The sequence below is a fragment of the Sceloporus occidentalis genome, unplaced genomic scaffold (assembly GCF_023333645.1).
Source record: "Sceloporus occidentalis isolate IW3139 unplaced genomic scaffold, rSceOcc1.0.p SCAF_2, whole genome shotgun sequence".
Classification (NCBI taxonomy): Eukaryota; Metazoa; Chordata; class Lepidosauria; order Squamata; family Phrynosomatidae; genus Sceloporus; species Sceloporus occidentalis.
The window spans coordinates 93,690,659-93,717,203 of NW_028316982.1; the positions used below are offsets into that span (position 1 = coordinate 93,690,659).

General features: G+C 40.1%; 1 protein-coding gene across 2 annotated transcripts; it reads right to left on the bottom strand.

Annotated features, from left to right (window-relative positions):
• Positions 1–649: 649 nt before the first annotated feature.
• LOC149318717 (lysosomal acid lipase/cholesteryl ester hydrolase-like) lies at positions 650–14,820 on the bottom strand. Of its 2 annotated transcripts, none has more exons than XM_089507859.1 (10): positions 14,766–14,820; positions 12,312–12,428; positions 10,547–10,664; positions 9,723–9,921; positions 8,840–8,949; positions 7,644–7,783; positions 6,920–7,066; positions 4,567–4,638; positions 3,515–3,580; positions 650–1,578 (listed from the first exon to the last, which is right to left on the bottom strand). In XM_089507859.1, exons 1-10 carry the CDS (start codon positions 14,766–14,768, stop codon positions 1,345–1,347), a joined length of 1,206 nt encoding a protein of 401 aa, XP_089363985.1. In that variant the 5' UTR covers positions 14,769–14,820; the 3' UTR covers positions 650–1,344. The 2 variants fall into 2 exon arrangements, with proteins under 2 accessions (XP_089363985.1, XP_089363986.1); XM_089507860.1 differs by having other exon boundaries at positions 12,312–12,423; positions 14,766–14,819.
• Positions 14,821–26,545: the final 11,725 nt, after the last annotated feature.

Below are 26,545 nucleotides of genomic sequence, written 5' to 3' on the forward strand. Positions count from 1 at the left end.
GAGGTCAGGAAACCCTGATGAGAAGAATGGTGGACTGACCAGAATGTTCACAACTTATGCTGCATGAAATTTTGATGTGCATTTTCAGCACAGAATACAGTGTTATCTGCTCAAAAATATGTTTAAAAATGCACAGAAATAGCATGTGTGAATTTTATGCAGAAGACACCCTGAAATGTGAATGGTCTTTGAAAACTGAGCGGTTTGTGTAGTTTGAAAAGACTCCTTGTGTGTTTACTTTGGAAGAGGACAATTTTCATTTTCACACAAACTCAGAAGGTATTTTCTGGCTTGCTTAGTATCCAAGAATGGGCCAAACTGACCTGGCAAAGCATGTGATGGGACCCGCAAGGGAGGTACGAGTCTTGTGTCAGTGCATGGTTTGTGTGTGAGAAAGACCGATGAAAAGACACTACATAATATTGCTGTTGTTATTACACCATTATTTTGCTTTGCAAAACTGTATCTGTATACTGGAAGTTTAGAATAATACCTGGTGCATTTTTTATTGAAACCCCCCCCACACTTTCCCTTATGTAAGAACAACACAAAATCCAAAGTCCACAGGTAGGCAGTGTAATTTTATTAGGGCCAATGTAAATTTATGTAAATATAAATACATTTAGGATGTGCATATGATATTGTAATATAAAGATATAATATTAATTTTGCTAGTTGTTTATGCCACTATCATTGCCATTACATTCAGTGATACACGAATTCCGATTTATGAATAAAATCAGTACAAAACACATTACTAAGGATTCTGTTACAGGAGGAGGTCCATGGGGGTGACACCAATGCTAGTCTATATATGATTACCAAGTATGAGCTAGTCAGATGACAAGCATTTCTTAATATTGTGGATTTTGGTTATTCCCAGAAGGCGAAATAGGTGTGAAGGAAATTTACTGGAAGAACTTGGCATTTTTAAAATTTTTATTTATTTTTTTATTTTATATTTTGGACCAAAACTCCAGAATCCCTTAGTCAGGGATGGCTGCTTTCCCAAGCTCCGGTTATTGCCCACTTTAGCATATCCTATTTCACTGTTGTGGCTGATATAAAGTGGGAGGGGAGGGACAAAAACAAAAAAGTGAAACCTTGTTGTGTGCCTTCACATCGTTTCTGACTTATGGAGACCCAATAATGACCCTATCATGGGGTTTTCTTCGGAAGATTGGTTCAGAGGTTTGCCATTGCCTTCCTGTGAAGCTGAGAATGTGTGACTTAAGGTCACCCAGTGGGTTTCCTGCCTGAGCAAGGATTCAGTCCCTCGTCTCCAGAGTTGTAGTCTAACACTCAAACAACAGCTATTGAATTAAACTTATTGTGACAAATTATTTATTGAGCCTTCTTCATCAACTGAAGGATTTTGCAATATATCTGTTTGGGTGCACTGAGACCCCAGATGAAATCCCAGTGGTTCCAGTCAGATAATTCGTGTTGGTACACTAGATTAGTAATACGTGAAAGTAAGACCGCTGTATCTTCTCGGCTGGCAATCAAGTCATTTCCACCAGACCATACTGCAGTTGGTAGAACCATGTCTTCTACTTTGTATGAAGGAGGATAGCTCTAGAAAGCATGGGAGAGTGAATAATACATTTTAAAATGCAATCAAATCTTATCAGGGAGAACATTGTCTCCCACTTTGGACTGGAGATATAAACAAGCTTCACTAGTTTTTCATCCGCAGTGAAAAAGTTGCCATGACACATCTCTACATGTTGCAAGAGAGGTTTTTTGTGCATTTTTCAATGATTTTTCTCATGGGGGGGGGGGGGGACTTTTTTCTTGAGTAAAAAGCATCATATATTGTATATGATATATTTGTGCAAAATGCATTTTTTTTCCTTTTTGCTCAAGCATATTATCCAGCAGACAGGAAACTTAAAAAAAATGCTTACATGCAAGAACAAAATAAATGAAGACTTGTATCTCCATGGTAGCCCCTTTGGAAGTCATCAATAGAAATATATGGTTTATTAAAAACTCCCTGAATAATAAAAATAGAACAGCTATGATTTACTAATGTGTTTAAAGGAGATATTTTAACCCTTTGAGCCTCTTTGTGCACTGGGTCCTGATTTTAATGATTTTCAACCAGATTTTCTCATTTTTTCCAGTCACAAAACAAGAAAAATCTTGAGGCAAAGTGGCAATTAAAAGCTTATACTTTCCATAGTACTCCATGGATCAAACTAGAAGATGCATTTCACACTTTTTTTAGAAGACGTACTCCCTCAGGTAGACAAAGATGTCTTTTTGCAACAAGAAATGATAAGCTTTATCTATGTATTTTACATTCTGCATGCTTTGTGATTGATCACTGAAAGGTAAAAATTGTTTTTATTTGCAAGTCTGATTGCTAAGGCACAGATCTCTGAGGAAATCCCACTGTGGGAGGTAAAATACTGCCCTGAAAATGACCCTGGGTCCGCTATTAGATGGGATTATGGTGGATGAAAAAGATGACGAGAAAGCATCTCTTTCTTCCCACTTTTTAAAGCTTTCACTACAACTGCTTCACACAGAGAAGGGTACAAGAAGTGTTGCATGTTGAGTTTTGAGAATAACATTGGCAATGGAAATGGTGAGTGCTGGGAAAAACAACAACAAAAAATGAGCGGAAGGAATCGGACCTTCCTCCTCACTTGATGTGAGTGGAAAACAAGAGTTCAAAGACTGGGACACTCGCACTAAATTTGGGATTATTCATCTCTAAAATCGAATCTGCACTGCAAAAATAATGCAATTTGATACCACTTTAGCTGCCATGGCTCAGTGTTATGGAATTCTGGGATTTGTAGGTTGGTGAGGTATTCAGCCTGATCTATAAGAGCTCTGGTGCCACACCAAACTACAAATCCCAGAATTCCATAAGATTGAGCTATGGCAATAAAAGTGGTGTCAAACTGCATTATTTCTGCAGTGCAGATTAGATTTAAGACAGCCTCTTGTAATACATCAAACATTAGATTTGATGTATTACAAGAGGGCCCTTCTTATCATCTGAATTTATTCCAGGAAAGTACCTGAAAATAAATAAGCAAGCACACAGTGTGTGCATGGCCAAGCAAAAATTAAGAATATTGGAGATTTAGGTCCATGCTCAACTTTCACACTTGGATTGATGAGTGCCCAAAGTGACTAATGTCATCTGAATTGTGGTTATGGATGGCAAGTGATATTTCACCAATCATAGGTAAGTGGTTCTTTTATAAATGCATCTAATTATAAATTATCTAATGTTTATTCCATCAGCGCTCCCCATTTGTAGCTTTGACTTTTGCGGCTTTGATTATACACAGATTTTATTAATATTTTCTCTCTAGGAATCTCTAGGTTCACTGGCATGATTCTATGGTCCGCATCTGCCATAAATCATGATGAAGGATCTAGAGATTCCCAAAGAGATATCCTCTCAAGCGTTTTTTCCACTTTCACACAGGACCTGTACCCCTAACCCGAGCAAACGTGGAGGGCCCACTGTACATTTTTTTTCTCTTACCTGGTTATATTTCACCTGATTGTCACTCCCGTAATCAAAATACCGGAATAATCCTGATTCTCTCGTCTGTCAAAACAATAGGGGAAAGGCAGCATTATACATTGCATGATATCTATTACTAATAATTGTCATTTGTATTTTACTGGAACAATACCTTCTGAAATGAATCTAAAAAGACAAAGAAACATGGATCCTAGAGCAGATCAACCCAGAAATCTCCCCGGAAGCCAAAATGTCAAAACTGGAGTTGTCATACTTTGGGCACATCATGAGAAAGCATGACTCACTGGAAAAAACAATAATGTTAGGAAAGGTGGAGGGAAGTAGAAAGAGAGGAAGGCCACATGCTAGATGGATGGACTCTATTATGGAGGTCATGGGTATGAGATTTCAGAAATTAAGCAGAGAGTGAAGGACAGGGGGCTTGGAGAGGTCTCAGCAACAGGGTCACCATGAATCAGAGTCAACTCGAGGGCAGTTAATAGTAACAAAATGGACACTTGGTGTACTCTGTCCATTCTTCTAGCAACTAGCTGATAAAGAAATTAAAAATTCATCTTCTCAAATTAATCTCAGTTTTAAACATTTGCTAATACAGGAATGTCACTGAGGACATGGTTTATATATTTTATGGCTTCCCAGGGAGTTCTAAGAACATTTGCTCTCAGCTCTACAGCAAACTATAAATCTCAGAATTCTTTGTCAAAAGTTCTGACAGTTGAAGGGAGTATACAATCAATAAAAGATTTATAAATCCATAATATCCATCTATCCATGGAACACTATCTGGCTGCATCTGTACTGCAGAAATAATCCAGTTTGATTTGACACTACTTTAACTGCCACGGCTCAGTGCTATGGAATTTGGGACCTGTACTTTGTTAATCACCAGAACTCTCTGACAGAGAAGGCTAAATGTCTCACAAAACTACAGTTCCTAGAATTCCATAGCATTCAGTCATGGCAGTCAAAGTGGTGTCAAACTGGATTGTTTCTGCAATGTGGATGCAGCATTTGGCACAAAAACTGATTTAAAGTGTACAACTCTCTACCTGTTTCCAATGTAAAATGTTTTTAACTGATGTTCCGTCTGGATAGCGAGCTGCATACACATCTATTCGGCTCTGAAAAAAATAAAGAAATTGAAAAATTAATAGAGAACAGAAGAATCTATCTATACCTAAATAGAAAGAACTGATGGAAAGAAGATTCAAATATAATGAAGTATTTAATGCAATTAATGAGGTATTTCAGTGCAGCACTTATTGAGAAATGGCTAATATGAATGTGACAATTGTTATTCTAATATTTTTGCCATCTTTGATAATTGGCCATATATCTAAAAGCAGAAAGAGAGCAATAGGGCATGCCACCCCACAGAAGTCTGCGGACTGTAAGCCACTCTATGGCATCTTTCCAGTGGAACAGCAACGTGCAAGTATTGCCTCAGATGTTGCTGTCAAATAACCACAGTACAACATGTTGGAAGTAAGGCCACAACTTTATTTGCAGACAATTGGTAGGGTTGGCACAAAGCATAAGGTCAGGATCTGTGCAATCAAACCACCCGATGTAGTCTGATTATCCAAACCGGGCGCCCACCCGGTGCTTGGGATGACCTAGGGGCTAAGGAACACAACTTGACCGCAAACCTTGTCTTGCGTTCACCAGTTCACAAAGCCCCTAGTCACCGGGAGGCGCTCCTGCGTTCTGGCCCCCGCAATGGCCAAACGCCTGCCCTATTCGCCCCTGGGTATCTATTGACTCCCAAACCAGAGCTCCATAGCCCTGGTACCACAACGTGCAGATCCTGGCCTATGCTGCCACCAAGTTGTGACTAAAAACCACCTAACAACAGCGGTGGGCAGGCGGGAGAAGCACCAAGACTTGCTCCCTTCCACAGCTTGGCTCCGCTTTGCTCGAAGCCAAGCAACCGACTGAGGGAAGGGGCCAGCAACACGGCCTTATATAGGCCTAGGCCCCTCCCTCCTTGCGTGCTGTGCAGGGTCCCATCTCCAAGGCCCAGCCCACCAATGGGCAGCCTTGGAGGACCGGAAGCCCCGCACCAATGAGACCGGCTCCCAGAGCGTCGCGGAGCGGAAGGGCCGCCCCTTCCGCCCCTGCGCACCAATAGGGAGCCGGGCAAGCCCCAGAGCACTCTGGGGCTTGTAGTCCAGCCGCGTCTAGCGGCAAAACAGTCTGCCCAGCGAGGCGGGCGATCGTTGCTTGTAGGCATGATGTCTGTAAACACCAAGTTTTCATTATTTCTCTTTCTCTGATAAATTCACAGTGCATTAACATATATAATTCTTGAACATGGAGGCACAGAGCAACACTGAAGAATTACACAGGCAGATGAATGTCTAGAAATTCTTACAGCTATTAAATGATACTGTATGCAACTACTGCATGGATATTTTGCCTGGAGTGAAAACATAACGTTCATGTAAAGTCATTCCAGTTGCCTTTCTCATCGAGACTTGTTTAATTGAGATAGCACCACACAGTGGTGATGCGTGGAATTAGGAAGATAGATATTGTGAAAGGTTATTTTGGAGGTAGCTAAGGTAACTATAGAATGAGTGGAATGAAAGCAGTAGAAACTTTGGAATGCTATATACTGAAAGCAAAGGCTAATATATGAATTATCAGGGAAGAGTTGTGAACAAATATTTACTGGACTGGATAAGATATTCTGATCTGGAATCCAATCATATCCAGACTCTAAATATATTGATTTCTTTAAATAAAAAAGGTCACTGAGATAAATAGAAAAAGAAAGCATTTTATGGCACATTAAAACATACAGCATTGCATAAATGTTTGCAGATTACTGTCCACTTCATCAGATGCATAAAATAGCATCTTGTAATTCAAACATATGGGCTGGCATTCTATTCTGTCATTTAGTCCCAATTAGAGTAGACCCATTCAATCAATTGTCAAATACTGAGTCAACAATTTGATAAATCCAGTAGGTTCGATGGGTCTATTTTAATCAGGACTAGCAAGATTTAGGCCATTATGTAACATTAAATCAGGAACAGGGTTTCAAAGTTTTGCCTCAGTTTGTGATCAATTTAGAAAAGATTGCAAATGAGCAAGTATTTTTAATTCATTAATCCATCCATTGCACCCACTAATCAGTTTCCTCCCAAAAGTGTTCAGTCTATTAAAAATGATGATGATTCAATAAAATAAATATGAAAGACAGTGAAATATAAAACTAGCAGCAGTGAATAAAACAGTAACTGAAGACGGCAACGGTATAAAAGTGTAAAAGTGTAGGAAAAGTTTTTTAAAATCCCAAATATTAAGGGCAAGTATGTCTAGGGATGGAGTTTCACAAGGGGCTTCCATCACTGAAAAGGCCCTCTCCTACACCTTTCACAGCTCTGGACGTACCATGTTTAGATTGGTTGCATTGAATCCACCTGAAAAGAAGATGAGATTTCCACAGAATTTCTGCATCAAGATGTTGCTGCATAACTTAGTGGTCAGGTCTTTCACGGGTTTGCGTGACAGTATAAAGTCTCTACTGGCAAGGATATCCTGTGGAAATATAAAATGTATTATTATCAATTAACTTTTTTTTAAATTGTAGGAGTAGTTATGTGTATATGAAGGAATCTTCAGCACCTTTGACACTAACTGAAAGAGAAAAGTTAGTAGCATAGCTGTCATAGTTTTGAACCTACTTCCTCAGATGCATGAGCTTTCATAGACTTGAGTCCACTTGCTCAGATACATAAGGAAGTAGACACAAGTCTATGAAAGCTCATGTTACCAACTTGTCTCTTTCAGCTAGTCTCAAAGATGCTACAGATCCTTTCCCATGTTTTTTCCAGACTAATGTGGATATGTCTTTGAATTCTACCATAGTGTGTGTATAAAATCCAGCTGAAATCCCTTAGATATACAGAGAAAATAATCTATTTTTTTCCATTGGAGTGTTACATGAAGCTGTCTTATGTGACTGAAATCTAACTTGGCAGTCTTATTACAGTCTGAATGCTGTAAGGTTTTCCCTTAATATTGAAAGCCATTGCTGTGTTGATGAGATTTTGTTTACAGGATTTTGAAATGGTTGATTTCTAGAGTCTTTTCATAGCAATTGATGAGTCCATACCTTGGGTGAGTAGTCAGGAAGTGAGGATAACAGTTTCAGTGTAGGGCTTCTAGCATGCTTTATAGTAACCACAGGAGCCAAAGCAAAAAACATTTTGATTTTTTGAGACAGCTCTGGCATGGCTGAAAAAGCTATGAAACCTAGGGAGGAAAAAGCAAAACACAGTAGTCACTGAGAACTGTTTCTAACTATGCGTTCATCTGCACTGCAGAAATAATGCAAATTAACAAGTCCATTACTGTCATGGCTCACTGCTATCGAATGTTGAGATTTGTCATTTGTTGTGGCACCAGAGCTCTCTGACAGAGAAGGCTAAATATTTCACAAAACTACAAATCCATAGCATTGAGTCATGGCAGCTAAAGTAGTGTCAAACTGTATTATTTCTGCAGTGCAGATGCAGCCAGTATTAAAGAAGTTCACTCATACCATCTCACGACTTCACTCCTATCAACTCAGAAGTCCCTGTGAATTCAATTTGGCTTTTTCTTTTAAAATAAGTGTGTCTAGAATTAAGACAACTACCAGTAAAGTATGGGCCATGCTGATGAAAACAATCCTTCTATTATCTTTTAAAATTATAGCCATCAGGTGAATATACAATAATTTACTTTGAGCTTTGTCCTGGAACTATCTTTGCCCTTAGAGCCACCATACCCAAGACCATACTTATGGGTTGTCTTTTTTTTTTTTTTTAATGCAGTTTAACAATTTACTATGGCTGCATCCACACTGCAGAAATAATCAAAGTTGACAATGTTTTAATTGCATAGCTCAGTGCTATGAAATTCTGGTAATTTAGAGCCCAAACAGTCAGGCCAAAATAAAGCTGCTTCGGGTCACTTTGGAGGTATGCTGTTTAAATGATGCATGTATCCTAAGAGTCTGAAAGCTGTGCCAAAGCTACGCTCCAGCTTTGGCGCAGCTTCTGGACTCTTAAGATGCAAGTGTCATTTAAACAGCATTCCTCCAAAGTGATCCTACATGGAGAACTCTAGACCACATTGTTGGGACAATATGGTAGGCCTAAAACTTTTGGGACGATCTTGGGATCCAGTGCAAAGATCTACTGGCATCTCTATTTCCCGCTTTGCCCATGTATTTTTTTCCTTTAATCTTTTGCTGAAAAGCCCTTTATTATACCCCTAAACTGAATTAAACTCAAGAAGGTAATGTGTGATTCCATTTTTGCATACCAATTGTACATCCTTGAGAATATCCAACATAATACAGTTGTTTCTGTCTAGTTTTCTTCAAAACGAAATTTATCATTGCTGGAAGATCATGCATGGCCATTTCATGGAAACTGAAATACAAAATTAAATAAAAAAAGAGCTGGTTGTTAAAAAAAATACTGAAGAATAAATGAAAACTACACCAGTGTGTTTAACTCCTTCACACATTGTGTGAAGATGCATCACATGTTGACAGAGAGTGCAGGGCCATGCATCCTGCTCCCCACCCAAGTCATGTAATTTCTTCTCTTCACTCTTGGCATGGCAGTATTATGTGTGGATATCTAGAGAGAAAATTTTGAGATCCAAAAGTGTAAACAGTGGAACTTTCATGTTTAATGCATGGGTGCTTGGAAAGTTTAAGGAGCTTTAAACTGTCCTGGAAGCACTACTGAAAGGTGCTGAATCATCAAAATTAGATAATAAAACCAAAGTTAGTGTAATTTAATAAACGTTAAACGTATCAGGCATGTTTATGCTTTTGCAATTTCACATTAACCTATGGTATACAAATACATAGTACACGCTGAGGCCTCACCCTCAAAAACAATCCTTGTTCCAAATTCTTACGTGGGGATAAAGAAGGCTGGACTATTTCTTTTCCCATCCAAAGTATAGGGAACAATTAACGATTTTGCAACATTCTTATAAATGTCTCTGCTTATGTTACAAGAATGATGAATAAATATTTGCAGGTGTGATTAACAATGATATCCATGCATAATTTAATATCACTTCAGTAGAATGATTGCATAGAGGCATATGCTCCAATATGATCAATAGATCAACATACTTAGAGAAGAATATAAAGTTTTCAATTGATACTTCTTTCAATTCAAACCACCTGAAATTCCAGTAGTCATCATCATCAGCTGTTAGATTCTGGTGTTTCCGAGACCAGCTTGTTCCTCTGTTGTTTCCCAGCCAGACATCATAACCGGCATCCGCTAAGATGAAACCAAGGCTGTTGTTGGCCATATTTTCAACCCAATGGCTAGCTTCCCCAAACAGTCCATGCTGCAGGAAGACAACAGGCTTTGGACCTGTTGTTATTTTAAAAAGAAAATGCTAAATCTAATAGTTAACACAATAACAAAGACACAGGCTGCATCCACACTACAAAAATAATCCATTCTGACACCACTTTAACTGTCATGGGTCAGTGCTATGGAATTCTAGGAATGTTAGTTTGTTGTGGCATCAGAGCTTTCTGACAGAGAAGGCTAAATGTCTCACAAAACTACAATTCCCAGAATTCCATATCATTGAGCCAGGGCAATTAAAGTGGTGTCAGACTGGATTATTTCTGCAGTTCAGATGTAGCCATAGATGATTAACTTCTCCCACATTCATCTCAAAACCATCCTCAACTTTCAGTACTTTATTTCAGTTAATTTTTCTAGTCTTGGGCCACATTGGCTGAAAGTTTCAGACTGTGTTTTAATAAGACATTCAACTGCATGGGTCTGAACTAGGAATGCAAGGAAATGTGTTTTTAATGTAGACCATGTGACTCATATAACTATCTCTGTGGCCTAGTTGCTTTTCAGCTTAATTTTTATGTTTGCATATGTAACACTTAAGCACTTACACATCCCTGAAATGGTATGGATGTTAAAGATTTCCTACTGTTTTGATAGACTGGGGTTTGAAAGAAAGATTGGATACCTCTGACTGTAAGATGACTCCTTCCATAAGGAATTCTGTTTATTGTCAAATAATAATTATCATCTGTCAATACTTCATACTCTTCGCTGGGATATCCTCTGTAGACAATCACCTGACTCTGAAAGAAGAAAAATTAAAATCCTGACTTGGCTTAACTGATAATGTTTTTTAGTGAGACAGGGACATTCTGGGTAGCTACAGATAGAAATGATAAAATCCCCAGTGATACTTTGGAATGCATGAGGAATTGGATCTTTGAGAAGTACAATATAAAATGTCCTGAGCTATACATCCCAGACTACTGAGAAGATCACAACTGCAGTTCTCAGAATTTATTTGATGCAGAAAAGATATACCAACACACACACATATTTATTTTAGGACACATGTATATGCAAAATGTGTACTTCAAGAAAAAATACGTTTACAGGGCAATTCTTTTGTAAAGCATTTTGTGATCAAAGTGCTTCAAGAAGAAAGAAAGAAAGAAAGAAAAGAAATTATTCCCATTACAACCTCATTGCAGCTATAAGGCTCAAACTCTCTCTCACTCTGTCCATGCCATGCATTTAAGTCCACCAGTCCTGCCTGGCTCACCACCATTGGAACGCTGACATGAGCGAAGTAATAGGAGAGTACAATCTGAGACTGGATCTCCTCTAAGGCTGTTTCCAACATTTAAGAAAGTGGTACAATCTCCCTTCCCCATTGCAACTCCCCTAGGTAACCCCCACAGATGGTTTACATAACTTTAACTGAAATAGTTAAATTGCTGTCAAGAAATTAGAAAAGGACTAAGATTTGGGAAAGCAACCATAAATGAACTAGATGAGATCCTCAAGTGCAAAGTTCTCTCATTAAATACCAAAGTCGTGCTTCTTTATAGCACGGAGGGGGGGGCATTTACATATGTCTTGTCTCCCATGCCCTCTTCAATCACTTTCTAGACTTCAGAGGAACAGAAATAAATACTGCTACTCTCCATCTTCAAACATTATTAAAGGCTGATTTCATCTGCTCCATCATTTGTAATTTTTCTCTGATGGTTGTTGCAATTAATCTTACTGTCATTGGTTTCAAAGACTATCAGCTGGGGTTTGGGGCTATCAATAATTCAGATTCTATCCAATAATCTAGGAATCAGTGTGATATCACTGTATAATGTTGCATAGTCCATCCTGCTTTTTAAAAATAAGTGTGCTATTGTGATTCTGTCTATGGTGTGTTCATTCAGATGTTTTGCCAGTCCAGTTGGAGGAGGTGGTGGCTTATTATTCTGCCTTCTAAAAACTATAACTCAAGGGAGCTTACAAAAATCAAAGCAAATACATACAAAAGCACAAATACATACAAAGATTTGACTAAAAAGAGGGTTTTTTTTGGTAAAAATGAAATTAAACTATCTATACAATTAGGGCAATTAAAACAAATCTATAAAAAGATAAATCACTGGATGAGCATGCTATTAAAAATCCTTGCTGTGATTTCCTAATTTTGTTGTGTGACTTCATGTCATTTTTTATTTGTGTCAACACCAAGATATCATGGGGTTTTCTTGGCAAGATTTGTATGGAGGGGATTTGTCATTAACTTCCTCTGAGGCTGAGATAGTGTGAGTTGCTCATGGTCATCCAGTGGGTTTCCATGGCAAAGCAGGGATTTATAGACCAACGCCCAAACCACTATGCTACACTGGCTCTCTATTTCCTATCAGCCTGAGGAATATAAATGTTTCTATTTGAATATGATTGACTACTTAGCTTACAACATTCATATGGATTTCAGGATTCACATCTCTTTTTCTCCTGGTTATTTCTTGTGAGCTTCCAATTGTTTGTATTAAGCAGGCCGTTGCAATAAGCCACCACATCTTCTTTCTGTTCTTTTAAAGGGAGGCAGAGCAAACAAAGGGGAAAAAACATGAATCACTACAGCAGTAATAGTAACAAAATATATACACCAAACTGAATCCTCTCTGATTAAAACTTAACATGGACTGAGGACTACATATCCATTCAGTGTGCTGTTAGTAATAACAAATAGGTTTATGCCTACATATTTCTTTCCATTAATTGTGCAAAATGGGGAGAAAACACTTGTTCACACATGAATCCTGTGTGCTTAGATGGAGTCTTCCCACATGCACAATTAGCATTTGAATGTGGATGATGAGTTATGGTGAGCTATCATGCCACATATTTATGAAGACCATGGCATAGAGCCTCCTTCCCCAACCTATTGCATTCCAGATGTGTCGCACTGCAACCTCCATCATCTTTGGCCAAAGTTATAATTGAAGACATCTGGAAGGTACCAGGTTAGTGAATGCTGGCATAAATGTTGAAAATTATCTAGTAAGAGAAAACAAGAGAGTTCATTTTCCTTCATGGTACATGCCATACTGATTTAGTAGGTGCAGGGACGTAGTCAGGATTTTGGGAAGAGGAGTCCAGACTAAGTGCCACCATTATAATGGGGCTTGGGTGTGGCGGCGCAGCAGCACACACAATTAATTTTATCAAACGGAAGGGGGGGGGGTCCAGACCCCAAGGACCCCTTGACTACGTCCCCGGTGGGTGTGAATCCAATTCAGATATATACTGATGCATGAGCCAAATAAAGTCACATTGGAAGGATTCTGGTGCTTTCCATTAATTGTACAGAATGGAAGGCTTTAAACAGCCTTTCCCTCATAGCACCCAGAATCAAAGTTGGACCACACATTGAACTTCATCATGGATTTGGCAGTCACAGTGCTGGGATTGGGGGAGGGTGTTGGGGAAGGATTATTTTTACATCAATATACAGTTGCTTTCCTTTTTGTTTCAGTTGCTAAACTGCTCTATAAAAACCAATAAATGCCTTAAATAACTTTTAATGTGTTTGTGGCTTAGGATGATGGCTTTATGGTCTGTTTGAAATCCTTTCCATCTGTCTCCTTCGTGCATCAACATTCTTTTCTTTCTCTTTATCCAAGATTTTTTTTTTACCATTCTTATATTTTTCCTATATTTGTTTTTCTGTATATATACCTTTTCTCCTTCCTAGCACATTTAATGCAAGGAATAAAGGAATCATTGTATGAATGTCCAAAATAAAATTGGTTTGCATATTAACAAAATCTAGGGCTTTCAGAAATTTTCCTCCCCCATTGAAGATGTCCTGAGGCAGACAGGTAAATCCAACCAATGTGCCTTTTCCCATTTGAAACAGGAGGTGGGGAAGTTTTTGATTCTCAATCCATTCTTCTAATTTGGGTTTCAGCTAGTTTTTGTTTAGCATAAAATAATACTACCTTTCTTTATTATCAGTATCAACAGCACCTGTACTACCACCACTATAATTCAGCATTCTCCCTATTTTAGTGTTTTCCAAAAAGGCAGGGAACTCTAAGAACAGTGAGGTGGCATTGGATGAACCATGCTAAAGCCAACCTACATGCCCCACCCCAGTTCTCTATTAGAGGAAGGGCAGCCATTTGAAATGAGGATGTCATGTCAACCATGAAATTACAGCTGTTGGAGGAAAATAAAGTTAACGCAGTATTGGTGTGCTCCCTCCTCCACACAATAAAAGTTTTGATAGGAAAGCAATAACAGGCTGCTAGACTCAGAAAACAGGAATTGTTGCTAACAGTAAAGTAAAGAAATTCCATGAAACTCAATAGAAAAATACATCAAGTTTCATTTTGATGCTAACAGGGCATCATAATCTTCAAGCCATCCTCAAGACAAGACGTATGTTTCAACATCAGTAACTATGCATGAAGCTTTCTCTGCCTTTACTTTGCTAAAGGGTGCTTCAGTCCCCCAAACCTCACTCCGAACAACAATGTGAGGCTCCATTTCTCCCTACATATCCTCGCTAGCCACTGGTATACTTGTCCATGCCACTCCTATTTCCCCCAAATTCACTCCTAGACCAAAGATTCTCCATGAAGCCCCGCTTGTCTTCCACGACACACCTTTTCCCGACAAATTCTCTCCTAGACCTAAGATTATCCACGAAGCCCCCTTTCTCTTCCATGGCACTCTCTTCTTGCTAGCCAATCACTATGCCTTCATGCATCTGAGATCTAATTTTTTCACCCATTTCTTCTTTCATTTCTATCCCACCTTTCCACCAAAAACTGTAAAAAGGCAAACAGGCAACTAGAACAACTTAAACTGTGAAAACCATTAAAACCAGTCATTAAAACAAGTTAAAACCATGAACCAACCATTAAAACAGTTTAAACAGCCAGATTGAAAAAGATATGTCCTCTCTTCTTCCCTCTTTAAAGCAACGAGAGTGGGAACTAATTGCTACAGTGAGTGAACTGTATTCAGTTGTGATCCGGGAACAACACCCTCTCCCTCCTGCTTTGACAGGCCTTCTCCCACGTAACTGTCAAGTGGGCCTCTGTAGGTGGCCTCTTCTGATGATTTATGCATACAGACATAATAAGATAGGTGTTTCCTTATATAGCCACAAGCCACTTAAGGACTTTAAAGATTAAAACTTTGAACTGAACTCAGGCAGCAAATGGCAATTAGTGCGGATCTTTCAGTATCCAAGGGATATGATTTAGGGCATGTCCAAATGGGCCAATTACACACATACACCCGCCATGTAACCTGTAACCTGTCTACATGATGCCAGGCCAAAGATCCTATTCGTTTGGACTGTCTTCATGATGGGAGGCCAGTTACTTGCTGAATCCACTCCATCCCTGGCTAAATCAGACTTTAAAAATTCAACTTTTGCTCTAAATTTTGCAAAAAAAAAAATGAGGAGCACTGTAAATCAATACCAAGCAGCTGTTTACACATGTATCCTGATGTCATCACCGGTGCCAGCACCATGTAATTGAAGCTGGGCACATCATTTCTGACCTCAGAGGGAGTGACTCACGCCAGTGCTGGTGGGTTACAGCTATCCAGCATTACTATGTAATATGAAGGTAATGGTTGGGGCAGTGGTGTCACTGGAAGGGTGCACAGAGTGGGGACAACACCAGGTGACACCCAAAGAGAGGATGACACTGTGTCTCCTCAAACACCTGCTTTTTGACAGAAATGGGCTCTGGCATAAATGCTGAAGAGATGGTGTAAGTGGGCTGAGACTCAGTGGAAGGAAAAAGGAGAGGACCCAAGTTTTACAAAAAATGTTTTATGTTTTAAAATAAAATTATATTTATTGATTTTTTAAAAATATATTTTTAAATTTTCTTTAAAAAATCATTTTATCAAATTTTCACTTCAAGCACTCAAAACTATGTATATGTAAATGTCCTGAGGTTGTGCATATGATATTGTATTTTAAAGGTATAATTTTAATTTTGCTGGTTGTTTATGTCACAACTATTACTGTGACATTCAATGATATGCAGGAATTACTATTACTGAGCCACATTAGTACAAAAACATTACTAAAGGGATTCTGTATGGTGTGGGATAGGAGAAGGTAAATGTGTGTGTGTGTATGAAACCATGAGTTACCACACCGGTGACGCCAAACCTAATGATGGCAATAGATGTGCAGGTGGGGGAAATCCAGGGCCAGCTCCAGAGCCAGAATACTCTGGGAGCAGCCAGGATTATTTTGTCTGATATAGATGAACCCTTAGATATCACATATTTGTTATCAGGCTAGCCAGAGAATTTTATACCAACTGAAGCTTCTAGACACTCTTCTAGGGTAGTTCCATGTAGACTGCATTGCACCAATACACACATATTGTAACTAAGACAAGATGACACTTGCCAGATCAGGCTGAATCAAAAAACATTGTCACGCGCACACTAAACAGAATTGTGTAAAAACATTCCTCACCACCCTTGCAACTTGGGCACAGGAACAAGGAGTACTTCCAGGCAGAACACCAGATCTTTGAGAAGCAGGGCAACCTCATCTAGAACAACTTGAATCTTGGCCCCTGAGCCAAACTTCCTGCTTATTGCCAGCATTACCTCCAACTTACCAGAGTTTAATTTCTGTTTATTTAACTTCATCCAGCATAGTTTTAAACCAGGCAACAATTAAGGGTATTCACAATTTCTTCAGTGTTGGAAGGCAGGAAGTGATAGAGGTAACTGTCATCAGCATATTGGTAACACCTTCCTTCAAAGCTCGAAATGATGTTACCGAGAAACCGCATGTAGCAATTAAATCACGTTTGTGTATGTGTGGGTGAGGATAGTAACCCAGCGGACACCACATGCCAAAGGCTGAGGTGCTGAACAGTGGTCTTCCAACATCACCTTTTGAGCACAACCCAACATACCAGACCTACTGCAATGAAGTACTGACAATGCTAATTCTAGCTCGAGACTAGCACTTGGGAGACCAGGGTTTGAATCATGGCACAGCCATCAAAACCAACTGAGTGGTCTTGTGCAAGTTACACTCTCTCAGCCCCAGAAGACAACAATGGCAAAACCTCATCTGAACAAATTTTGCAAAGAAAAACCTATGATAGGTTCACCTTAGGGATCACCATAAGTCAGAAATGACTTGAAGGTGCACAACAACAATACTAAAACTATTCAGACAGTGAAGATGTATACTGTAGTACTGAAATCTTCCTAGAGGTCCAGGGAGACTAAAAGGGCCACACTACCCCCCACCCATACAGTCACCTAATGTCCCCTAGGTTACTATTCTTCCCCCCCCCCCCACACACACACACCTTATTCAACATACTCATTTAATTCAACACAAACAAGTTGTCTACCAAAGCAGCCTCAGTCCCCTATGCCATCTGAAAACCAGATAACAATCAGTGTCATCCAAAGGTGTCTGGAGTTCCAGCGCCACCATATTCTCCGCCTCTTTAGTCATGAGTGATAGATTTAAACTTGCCTATAATCGATCCAAACTTTCATCTTCTTTTCTCTCTGTCAGACAACTTCAAAATGTTTTGGTCCTTGGCAATAACATCAACATCATTAGAAGTCTCCACCTCTTGTTTATATTTGACTCTTCTGTTTAACATATTCCTTCCCACTTCTGTTATCTTCAACATGATGTCCCATCATTGTTCTATGATACATTGTACATTTGGTGGGAACTGGTGCACAACTAACTCAGTTTCAATAAAACTTAGGTAGACTGTGCTAATTTCCTATTAACTACATACTATTTTACTTATACTATTTCATTTACATATATTTCATTGATTTATTGTGCACCCACTTTATAGCCTATTTCAATGTTATAATAATGTTGGTTTACGTGAGTTTACTTAAACTGCATCTACACTATAGAAATATTTCTATAGATTCCTGGGATTTGTAGTTTTGGGAGGCACCAGTACTCTTTGGCAGAGAATGCTAAAGACTTTGTAAAACTGCAAATCCCAGGATGCCATAGGATGGAGCTGCAAAACTTAAAGTGGTGTCAAACTGCATTATTTCTATAGTGTAAATACACCCTCTTTGACTAGGAGGTTGCACATTAATGCTTCATAGTTTATGATCTGTTAGTAAGAGTTTGCCTCGTGGAGGCACTCAAGACCTAGACTTTTTGACCCATATTTATTATGTGCTAACATTGCATTTTAAGTAATTTTGATGTATTACAGTGGACATTGGTATCCCCTGGGATCTGGTTCCTGGATCCTCTGTAGATACCATAACCCATGGATGCTCAAGTCTCATTAAATACAGTGGCATAATAAAATGGTGTCCCTTATATAAAATGGCAAAATCAAGGTTTCCTTGTTGAAATTTATATTTCTTTTAATATTTTCAAGCCATGCATGGATGAACAATCCATGAATACAGAGGGCCAACTGTATTCTTTCTTCCAAGTCTGATGTCTTGTCTTGTGTTGTAGTTCTGAGCATACCCTAAATGCACCTCCAGCTTGTATAAAAGCTTTGTGTAATTGCTCTCTAAGACAGCTACCAACTTGAACATGCCTTTTCAAGGAAATAATTGCACCCTTTCTTTCTTTCTTTCTTTCTTTCTTTCTTTCTTTCTTTTCTTTTCTTTTCTTTTCTTTTCTTTTCTTTTATCCTCCAAATGGATCAGCAGCTTTAATTTCCTTAGAAAAAGCAACTATGCTTGCAGATTTCTTCCAGTTCTTCATATATATATAATGTTTAAGATAATTAGCATGATAATTAATTTTCCTATTTCTCAGAAATTTGCCAGGTGTAATCTCTCTAGTATGTTCTAAATGACATCCATATCTGACCAAGAGAAAAACAAAGACATTATAGCCATTTTTTTGAATTTCTACAAGTAATCATTGGGGGCACAAACTTTGGAATTTCCATTTCTCAACCTCGGTATAAGACTTGAGTCAGAATGGGTCGGCTTCAAATGAGTGTGAGCCAGGGTGGGCCACTTTCTTAAACACCCAGTCAGGGGCTAAACTGAAGCTTGTGTTCAGTGCCTGTTTATATTATGTAGCAAATTATACTTTACATTGACCAGCCCTACAACATCCTTTTGATGTTGTTGTTAACCCCAAAATTATAGTCCTCAGAACTAATTACAACTAATTTCTACAGTAAGCAGGAATGTTTAAGTATATCAAATAAAAGAATTGTGGATTATGCAAACATTGTTTCTTGGTATTTGCTTGTAATGTCTGGCATTATTCTCACTATAAGCTTTGAACATAATGATCTATACATGCCTGTTCAGAAATAAACATGACTGACTTCCACAGGACTTATACTCATATATGATTCTGTAGAATTTCTGCCTTAAGTTATTCTTCAAAAGAAAAAAAAAATCCTCAAACAACTAGAGACGGGTTAACTATCACTGTACCTTTCAACACTTTGCTTTTTCCTCTATTTTATTTAATTCTTTAATTCTAGTTTATGACTTCAAGCAAGTTCAAATATCACACATTTTACTACATCATTTTAATCAGCTGCCAAAGCAATGAATAGTAATAATGGAGAACTAAACACATTAGCCAGAACTTTATCTTAAGCAAAGTAGGGATAGCATTGTTCTAAAAGATGAACCAAACACGGAATAAAGAAAAACATTACCCTTCAAAGTCTTCTTGCTGTGTTCGGAATGGAATGAGCTTGATATCTCTGTAGACAACACTAGCATAACTCTTACTCTGAAAGATTCCTTTTCACATTTCATCCCAGAAGTATTTTCATGTCTAGTTAATGGTTTATTCTCTTCAGTGACTTAAAAGCCTATGCAACATAGATATATTATTGAGCACAGTTTATTTAGGTATGTGTGGTGAATGGCATTCTTGGTTTGGCATTCTTAGTTAGCTTCATTGGGAACGCCTAATTATTATTCTGATGTCAGGGAGATAAGTGTGCATTATAGATAGCATGTAGCAATGTTACCTGCAGTTTACAAGGCAACTAACAGCATAGGAAACGCATCAACGTGTCTATTTATAAGTCACTGCATTCCATAAAATGGACTCAGTTCAGTTTATTGCACAATAGTCAACCAACTTTTTTGCATATAGATTTAAAAAATGAATCTATAGATAAAACCTTTCCTTTATGTGCCTTCCAAGAAAAACATAATTTACAATACCAACAATAGTAGGATCAAAACAGTGCATACTTAAATCTAAATATAATGGGCACTTAGGACAAAACAAATGGGCAGGAAAGCCGCACGGAGAGAATGCCCAGCTAGGAAAAGCTGGCTGGAAAATTGGCAGAGAAAGTCCACTCTTTGCCGACGTCCCATTTGGTACCTTGGCTATGACCTGGATTGGGACCGGGCTTGTGCAGTCCCTGCAGTCCTATGCCGAAATTTTGTAATTTACATTGCTCTGGTCAGAAAATTAAGTGGTGACATTAAGCATTATTAAAATGGAAGAGTAGTGTTACTCTTGAAACAAAAAAGATGTAGAAGTCAGAGATGCCAAGCAAGTCTTACAATGTTACTAAATATTGATCAGACAGACTGATTCCTCCATCCACATTATCTTTCACCCTTCTTCTGGAGTTGAATACCGCATATACTTGTGTATGTTGAATTTTTTTGTGAAAAAATTGACCAAAAACCTTGGGTCAACTTATACACAGGTCAAATGAGGTATCAAGCCTCCATCCTAACCTGGCTGCCCTTCAGGGGACAACCAGGGTGGGGAGATGGCGGGAAGGCAGGATTTTGCCTCCCAAGCCTCGCCCCCAGCCTAGTTACACCTTGGACAGCCAGGTTGGGAGGAGGAGGCAGGGCAAGCACTCACCCGCAAACCTCTCCCCAGGCTGGCTGAGACAGCCAGGCTGCAGAGGAGAAAGAAGGAAAGATATACCATATGTCCATGAGTGCCCCTCAACTTTCCTCCCCAGCTCAGCTGTCTCCCAAGGAGGAAGTCAGGCTGAGAAGGAGGAGGAGGAAGGGTGCTGAGAGTTTTACCCTCGACTTATCCACAGGTCATCTCAAAATCTCTAATTCGGGCCCCAAAAGCTGTCCTCAGCTTATACATGAGGTCAACTTATAGTTGAGTATATATGGTATTTTTAGGCACAGTACAGACTGCCCCAAAGGAGCGAGTCTGTGGCACCCCCTTTATCTCCAGGTTGAGAGCAGGGCAACCTCACTGTCAACCCTGCAGCTCCAATCCAGAGTTTTTCCAGTCTACAGAGAAGCAGCAAAATGCCGCTTCTTGGTGGTGTGGAAAAGGGGTGTCCTTGGGACTTCATGCCCCTGGACACCCCTGGAGCCACAACCATGGGGGAAAGGCCCTAGCATCGTTCCCACAGCCATTTCGTTGCTGTGGTAATGATGTGACCGCCAAAAGGAGCTCCGTTTCGGAGCTCCTTCCCTTGCCATGCCCAGGCTGTCATAAGCGGCCTGTGGCAGCGCAGAGACATCACACACCATGCCATTTGGGCATGGCACATGCATGATGTCATCATGGCGGCCCCCGTGTAGGCGGGAGGCTGCCATGATGCTGCTGCTGCCACATACTAGGGTTGCAGGGTGTGCGGAAGCTCCGCCTCCACGCAATCCTAGTATGTGCACAGCACAAAGTGCCAGTCTGGACTGGGCCTTAGTTTTCTTTCCAAGGTCTACAACATGCACCCTTGAAAAATGTACTCCATGCACAACCAACAAGAACAACAAAGAGAAAGGGGGAAGATCGTATGGCAGGGTGCCCCATTCTGACCTCAGAGAAAATTATGGCAGCAGCCAGGCTCTCACTAGGAGGAGCCACTTGGCCAGCACTAATAATAGCACTAAGGAGGTTGGGCCAATTGGAGCGTGTGGTGGGTATGTAGATGAATGGACGGCTAGGTCATTCCAGATTCAACCCGATCCATCTGGCCTCACATCCAACATACCCGGGTTCACTCCTGGAAACTCTAAACAGCCCTCTAAGTCCTACTATGTAATTTTAAATTTGGGTGGGATGGTTAGGCAGGGTTTTTGTGGGTTTTAATGTTTGATCTTTATGTACTATATAATGTTGTTACCTGCCTCAATCCCCAAAATGGAAGAGATGGGATATAAATAAATATTTCATTCATTTCATTCATTCATCAAACCAGATTAACATCTTAAAAAAAACAGATTCACTGCATGCAACATGAGGACTCATTGCACAGGATACAGGCTGAGTCTAGGGTTTTTGGCCAGTATAGACAAGGCAGTAGATCCATTAGGCATTATAACATTGTTAATCTGATGTCATATATTATTATTTGTGAATGTCCTTGTAAATAAAGCATTGGGTTTTTTGTTTTTAAAAAAGAAAGAAAAACATGCTACTTTTTAACATCTTACTTGCCTGAAATTATTCTTAAGGAATGAAAAATATTGTGAATATTGTTTGTGAGGGTGATGGCATCGTATTTAAGGTCTGTACTAATGTTCAGAAATGGAAGAGTTACGGTTTTACTGAATAGACACATAATTAGCTGATAAGGAATAATTACTCTTATGGCATAGTTCTTTTTGTTGTTCATAGGTGAACATGTTGCCTGATTCATATGAAAGTGTTTCAACTTGTACATACAATAATACGTTGCAGTTACATTCCTACAGAGAGCATGCATTGAGTGACATTCATTTGAAAAGCAATTTCCTCACTGTTCCCACAAATGGTTGATTGCATCATACCTACATATTTGCACTTATCTGTGATCATCGTCACATGTATTCAGCAATCACATGTACAAGTAGCAGGTGCGGGACTGGTGGGAGTGAGTTGCTGCCCTGATATCATTGCTGTGAGTTCCCAGGGAGCCAGGCAAGGATCCTCTGTCTTTCCTGAAATACTGTAACCTGGTGAGTCAACCTTTAAGTGCCCAGCCTCTTGCTTGCCCTGTTGGACCTTGGCAATCTGGACTACCTGTGCCAAAGTTTGGCCTCTGTTATAGTGTACTACATTGACAGAAGCCTATTCTGCTGCTCCTGAGGCATTTATGGGCCTGAACAGACAGGCCAAAATAAAACTGCTTTGGGTAATTTTGGAAGTATGCTGTTCAAATGCTGCATGTGCCTTAAGAGGCCAGAAACTGCCAAAGCCACGTTCCAGTCCTAAGCTTTGGCACAGCTTCTGGCCTCTTAAGATGCATGTGTCGTTTAAACAGTGTACTTCCAAAGTGACCCGAAGGAGCATTATTTTGGCCTGTCTGGTGTGGTACAGACAGCGGAAAAGGGGCGTCTGCAGCCACCCCTTTTCTTGCCGGTTTGGAGGCAGGGCAGCCTCACCAGCAGCCCCTGCAGCTCCAACCTGGTGCTTTTCCAGGCAGCAAAATGCCTCTTCCCTGTGGCCTGGAAAAGGGGTGTCCCTGGGTAGCGTGAACAAATCACGCCCACACTGTGCCATTTGGACACAGCATGGCTGTGACATCATAATGGCGGAGCCTGTGTGCACAGGGCGCCGCCATTATTGCACACTCCATACGTGCTAGGGTTAGGGACTGTGCAGTTGCTGCGCGGTCCCGTAACCCTAGCACAGCGCCAGCACGCCGCATCGGGCTCATCTGTACCAGGCCTACATTTGAGCCCGGGGGCGCGTTACAGACCGCCCCTTTGGCCTGTAGGCGTGCCTTTCCCTGGTGTATCAGGGCCTCAGTGGATAGAATGGCAGCCACTGAGGCCCTGATCCGCCGCTTTCTGGGCCACGGGGAAGCGGCAAAAGGCCCCTTCCCCGCAGCCTGGAAAGGGGTGTCCTTGGAGCTTCAAGCCCCAAGGACACCCCAACGGCAGCGGGGACTTCCAGAATGGGGCCGCTTGGCCCCTTTCTGATTTGCGTTGCTGGTGCAGCCTTCACACGGCTGCACCAGCGATGCAAACCAGGAAGGAGCTCCGTCGAAAGGGCGCACTAAGCTCCCTTTTGCGGAGCGATGGCATCACGTCCGCGCCGCCTCATTTGGAGGCGGCGTGTTCGTGACGCCATCATGGTGGCCCCCATGTAGATGGGTGCCATCATCTTGTACATCCTCCGGACGTATTAGGCAAATTTAGGACCTCTTGAGGACGTCCCTTATGGCGGTGTGTAACCCGCCTAAGTCTCTCAGGCCTTTCCTCATGAGCAGCACTGCTAGGAAACTAGCCTTTCGATAGCTCCACTACAGGCTCTGCTGAAGTTAAAGGGGATGGGGCCATTATGGTGATGTATGACACTCTAATAAAGGCCATTTTATATGTGAATCACTATTTATACATTATACTTGGGAGGTAGTTACTCCCTTGTGTCTTTTAGTATAAAAACATATGTAGGCATCTGATATTCACCTGCTACCCTAATTTGAAACCTCTAGCTATTTAGCATTTGAGGGGTTCTGCAGCATCACCTCCAAGTCCAGTGCTGAAGGCAGGAAGGCTACTGAGCATCTCTGTTCTGTCTCTTTGGCCCAACGTACTGTGTAAACCCCTCAAAACTAATACTTGGATGGATGGGTTTCCTTGTAAGGTAAGATAATATCTAATGCGGGCTAAGAGGCAAAAATCAAAAGAGGCAAAATCAAAAATAAGTGGCAAAACCAAAACTAAAACACTAACCAATAGGAATAAATGAATGAATGAATGAATGAATGAATGAATGAATAAATAAATAAAAACATACCTTTGTGATATATATTTATTTTGGTCATTGATACAACATGCCATAAATGTAGTTAACACATGATCTGATATGCTTGTGCTGATACATGCCTTTTAAGCTCTTAGAAAATAATGCCAGTGATTTACAACTATAAATAAAGCAAACCAAACCAAAACAAGCAAAATGGAACAGCACATGATATGGTAAACACATAACTTGTCCAAAGTAAGAAGCTCTGAAGAAAGAGTACTGGGTTGGAAAAATGTAGCCCAGAGACTCCATGAGTTACTCAAGTCTGTTTTTGATGGACTGGGCTCACCTTTTCATTAAAAAAAAAAGGGGGGGGGGATGGTCAACATGGCACCATTCCCTCATTTTCCCCACATTCCCCACCAGACCATTTAGGCCCTCTGGCTCAGTTCTCTCTGCTTTAAAGGGTCTCTTGCAAAATAATCCAGGGGGAGTAAAAAAGTAATTGTGGGGGTGATTTTTGGCACAGATTTATTTTTAGACCATTCAATAAAAAGTGGGTGTTGGACATGGTGGGGTGCAATAGTGTGTGTGATCCTCCTTGTCCCATATAGGATCAGTGCATTTTACTTGGCAGTTGCCCTGCACAGATGATGAAGTTTGTGAGGAGAGCATGGGGCTGTGTTTGCTGGCCCCAGTTTTCTGACATATTATTGTTCCTCCCAACATTAATCTGCTTGCTTTCTGTCTCTCTCCTGCCTAATTTCTGAATCCCTGGTGGTTCTTAAATAATTTAATGACATAATTTAATAATTTAACAGTATCTTCAATTTTACAGTCTTGTAAAACACAAAAAGATGCAGACAAGCACAGTGCAACAGCAATAAATGTATTTATAATGTTAAAACTTAAATGTTATACAATGAAAATGTTCTTTAAAAGTAATCTCTTAATCAACTTCTACAAAATCATTTGTAAGGAAATTTGATGGGCTTTCTTTGAAAGGCAGTTCTCTTGAAGGGTTTAGGTGTAGCTTCCAAAAAACACTCTGTAGTCTCAAGTTAATGCATCTCACTGGTTGTCAGGACATGCCTCCAAATATGATCTAAGTGGCACAGTGGCTTAAGTCTATGGACTATGATTCTGGAGCCCAGGGATTGATTTCCAGCTCAGTCAAGAAACCCATTGGTGGCCTTTGGCAAGTCACACTATCTCAGCCTCAGAGAATGGCAATGGCAAACCCCGTCTGAAGAAATTTGCCCCAAAAAACCCTCAATAGGTTCGCCTTAGTCTCACCATAAGTCAGAAACATGAAGGTACACAACAACAACTATCTGGGAGCAACTCTAAATAACAAGGTCCTAAAATATTCAGGACTGTAAAAGTCATCACTTGGAGCATTACTGTCAATAAGTAATTTGTGGGTCATTAAAACCTCAGTACTTGTAATTATTACTATACTATTCTAGGGGCCCTTGGAACCACACACTGCATTTACTCATTATGTTATAGTTGATTAGGAGGAATGGGCAGGTGAGTAGAGATATTAGTGTGTTGCTTATCTATTTGAGCTGGTGAATGGGTTATTATTTTACTCAACAGCAAAGGTTTTGGGTTGCACTTTGGCTGGTGGTTGGGTCTGGATGTCCAAATTTATTTATTTATGGTATTTATACCCCACCCTAAAGGCTATTCTAGTCAATACATGAAGCATTGCTCACTGGGAACAACTCTTCCCGCAGTGAGTACAGCATTGCTATGTGCAGCTTTTCTTCATCTAATGTAGCCAGCAGCTAAGGTCCTGGGCTGCTCTGAATGGTGCAAGACCCTTGAGTGGTGCAGGATGGAAAAACAACAACAACTCCTTGTCTAGATAAAGCAAATACTGTATTAACACCTGCCCCATGAATAACACTAAACAAGCATGACTCAGTGCCCCCAAAATTCTGGGTCACTGCATTACCAGTTGTCATACAGTGGCAATGGCATACTGTATTTTACTCAATTATAGCAATTACCAGCTCTTTCAGTAATGAGCAA

Coding starts and splice junctions, on each gene's coding strand:
- LOC149318717 (XM_089507859.1), bottom strand. Junction 3,581..4,566: donor ACATTTTACATTGGAAACAG/GTAGAGAGTTGT, acceptor TTGTTTTGACAG/ACGAGAGAATCAGGATTATT. Junction 1,579..3,514: donor ATCAGGTGAAATATAACCAG/GTAAGAGAAAAA, acceptor CATGCTTTCTAG/AGCTATCCTCCTTCATACAA.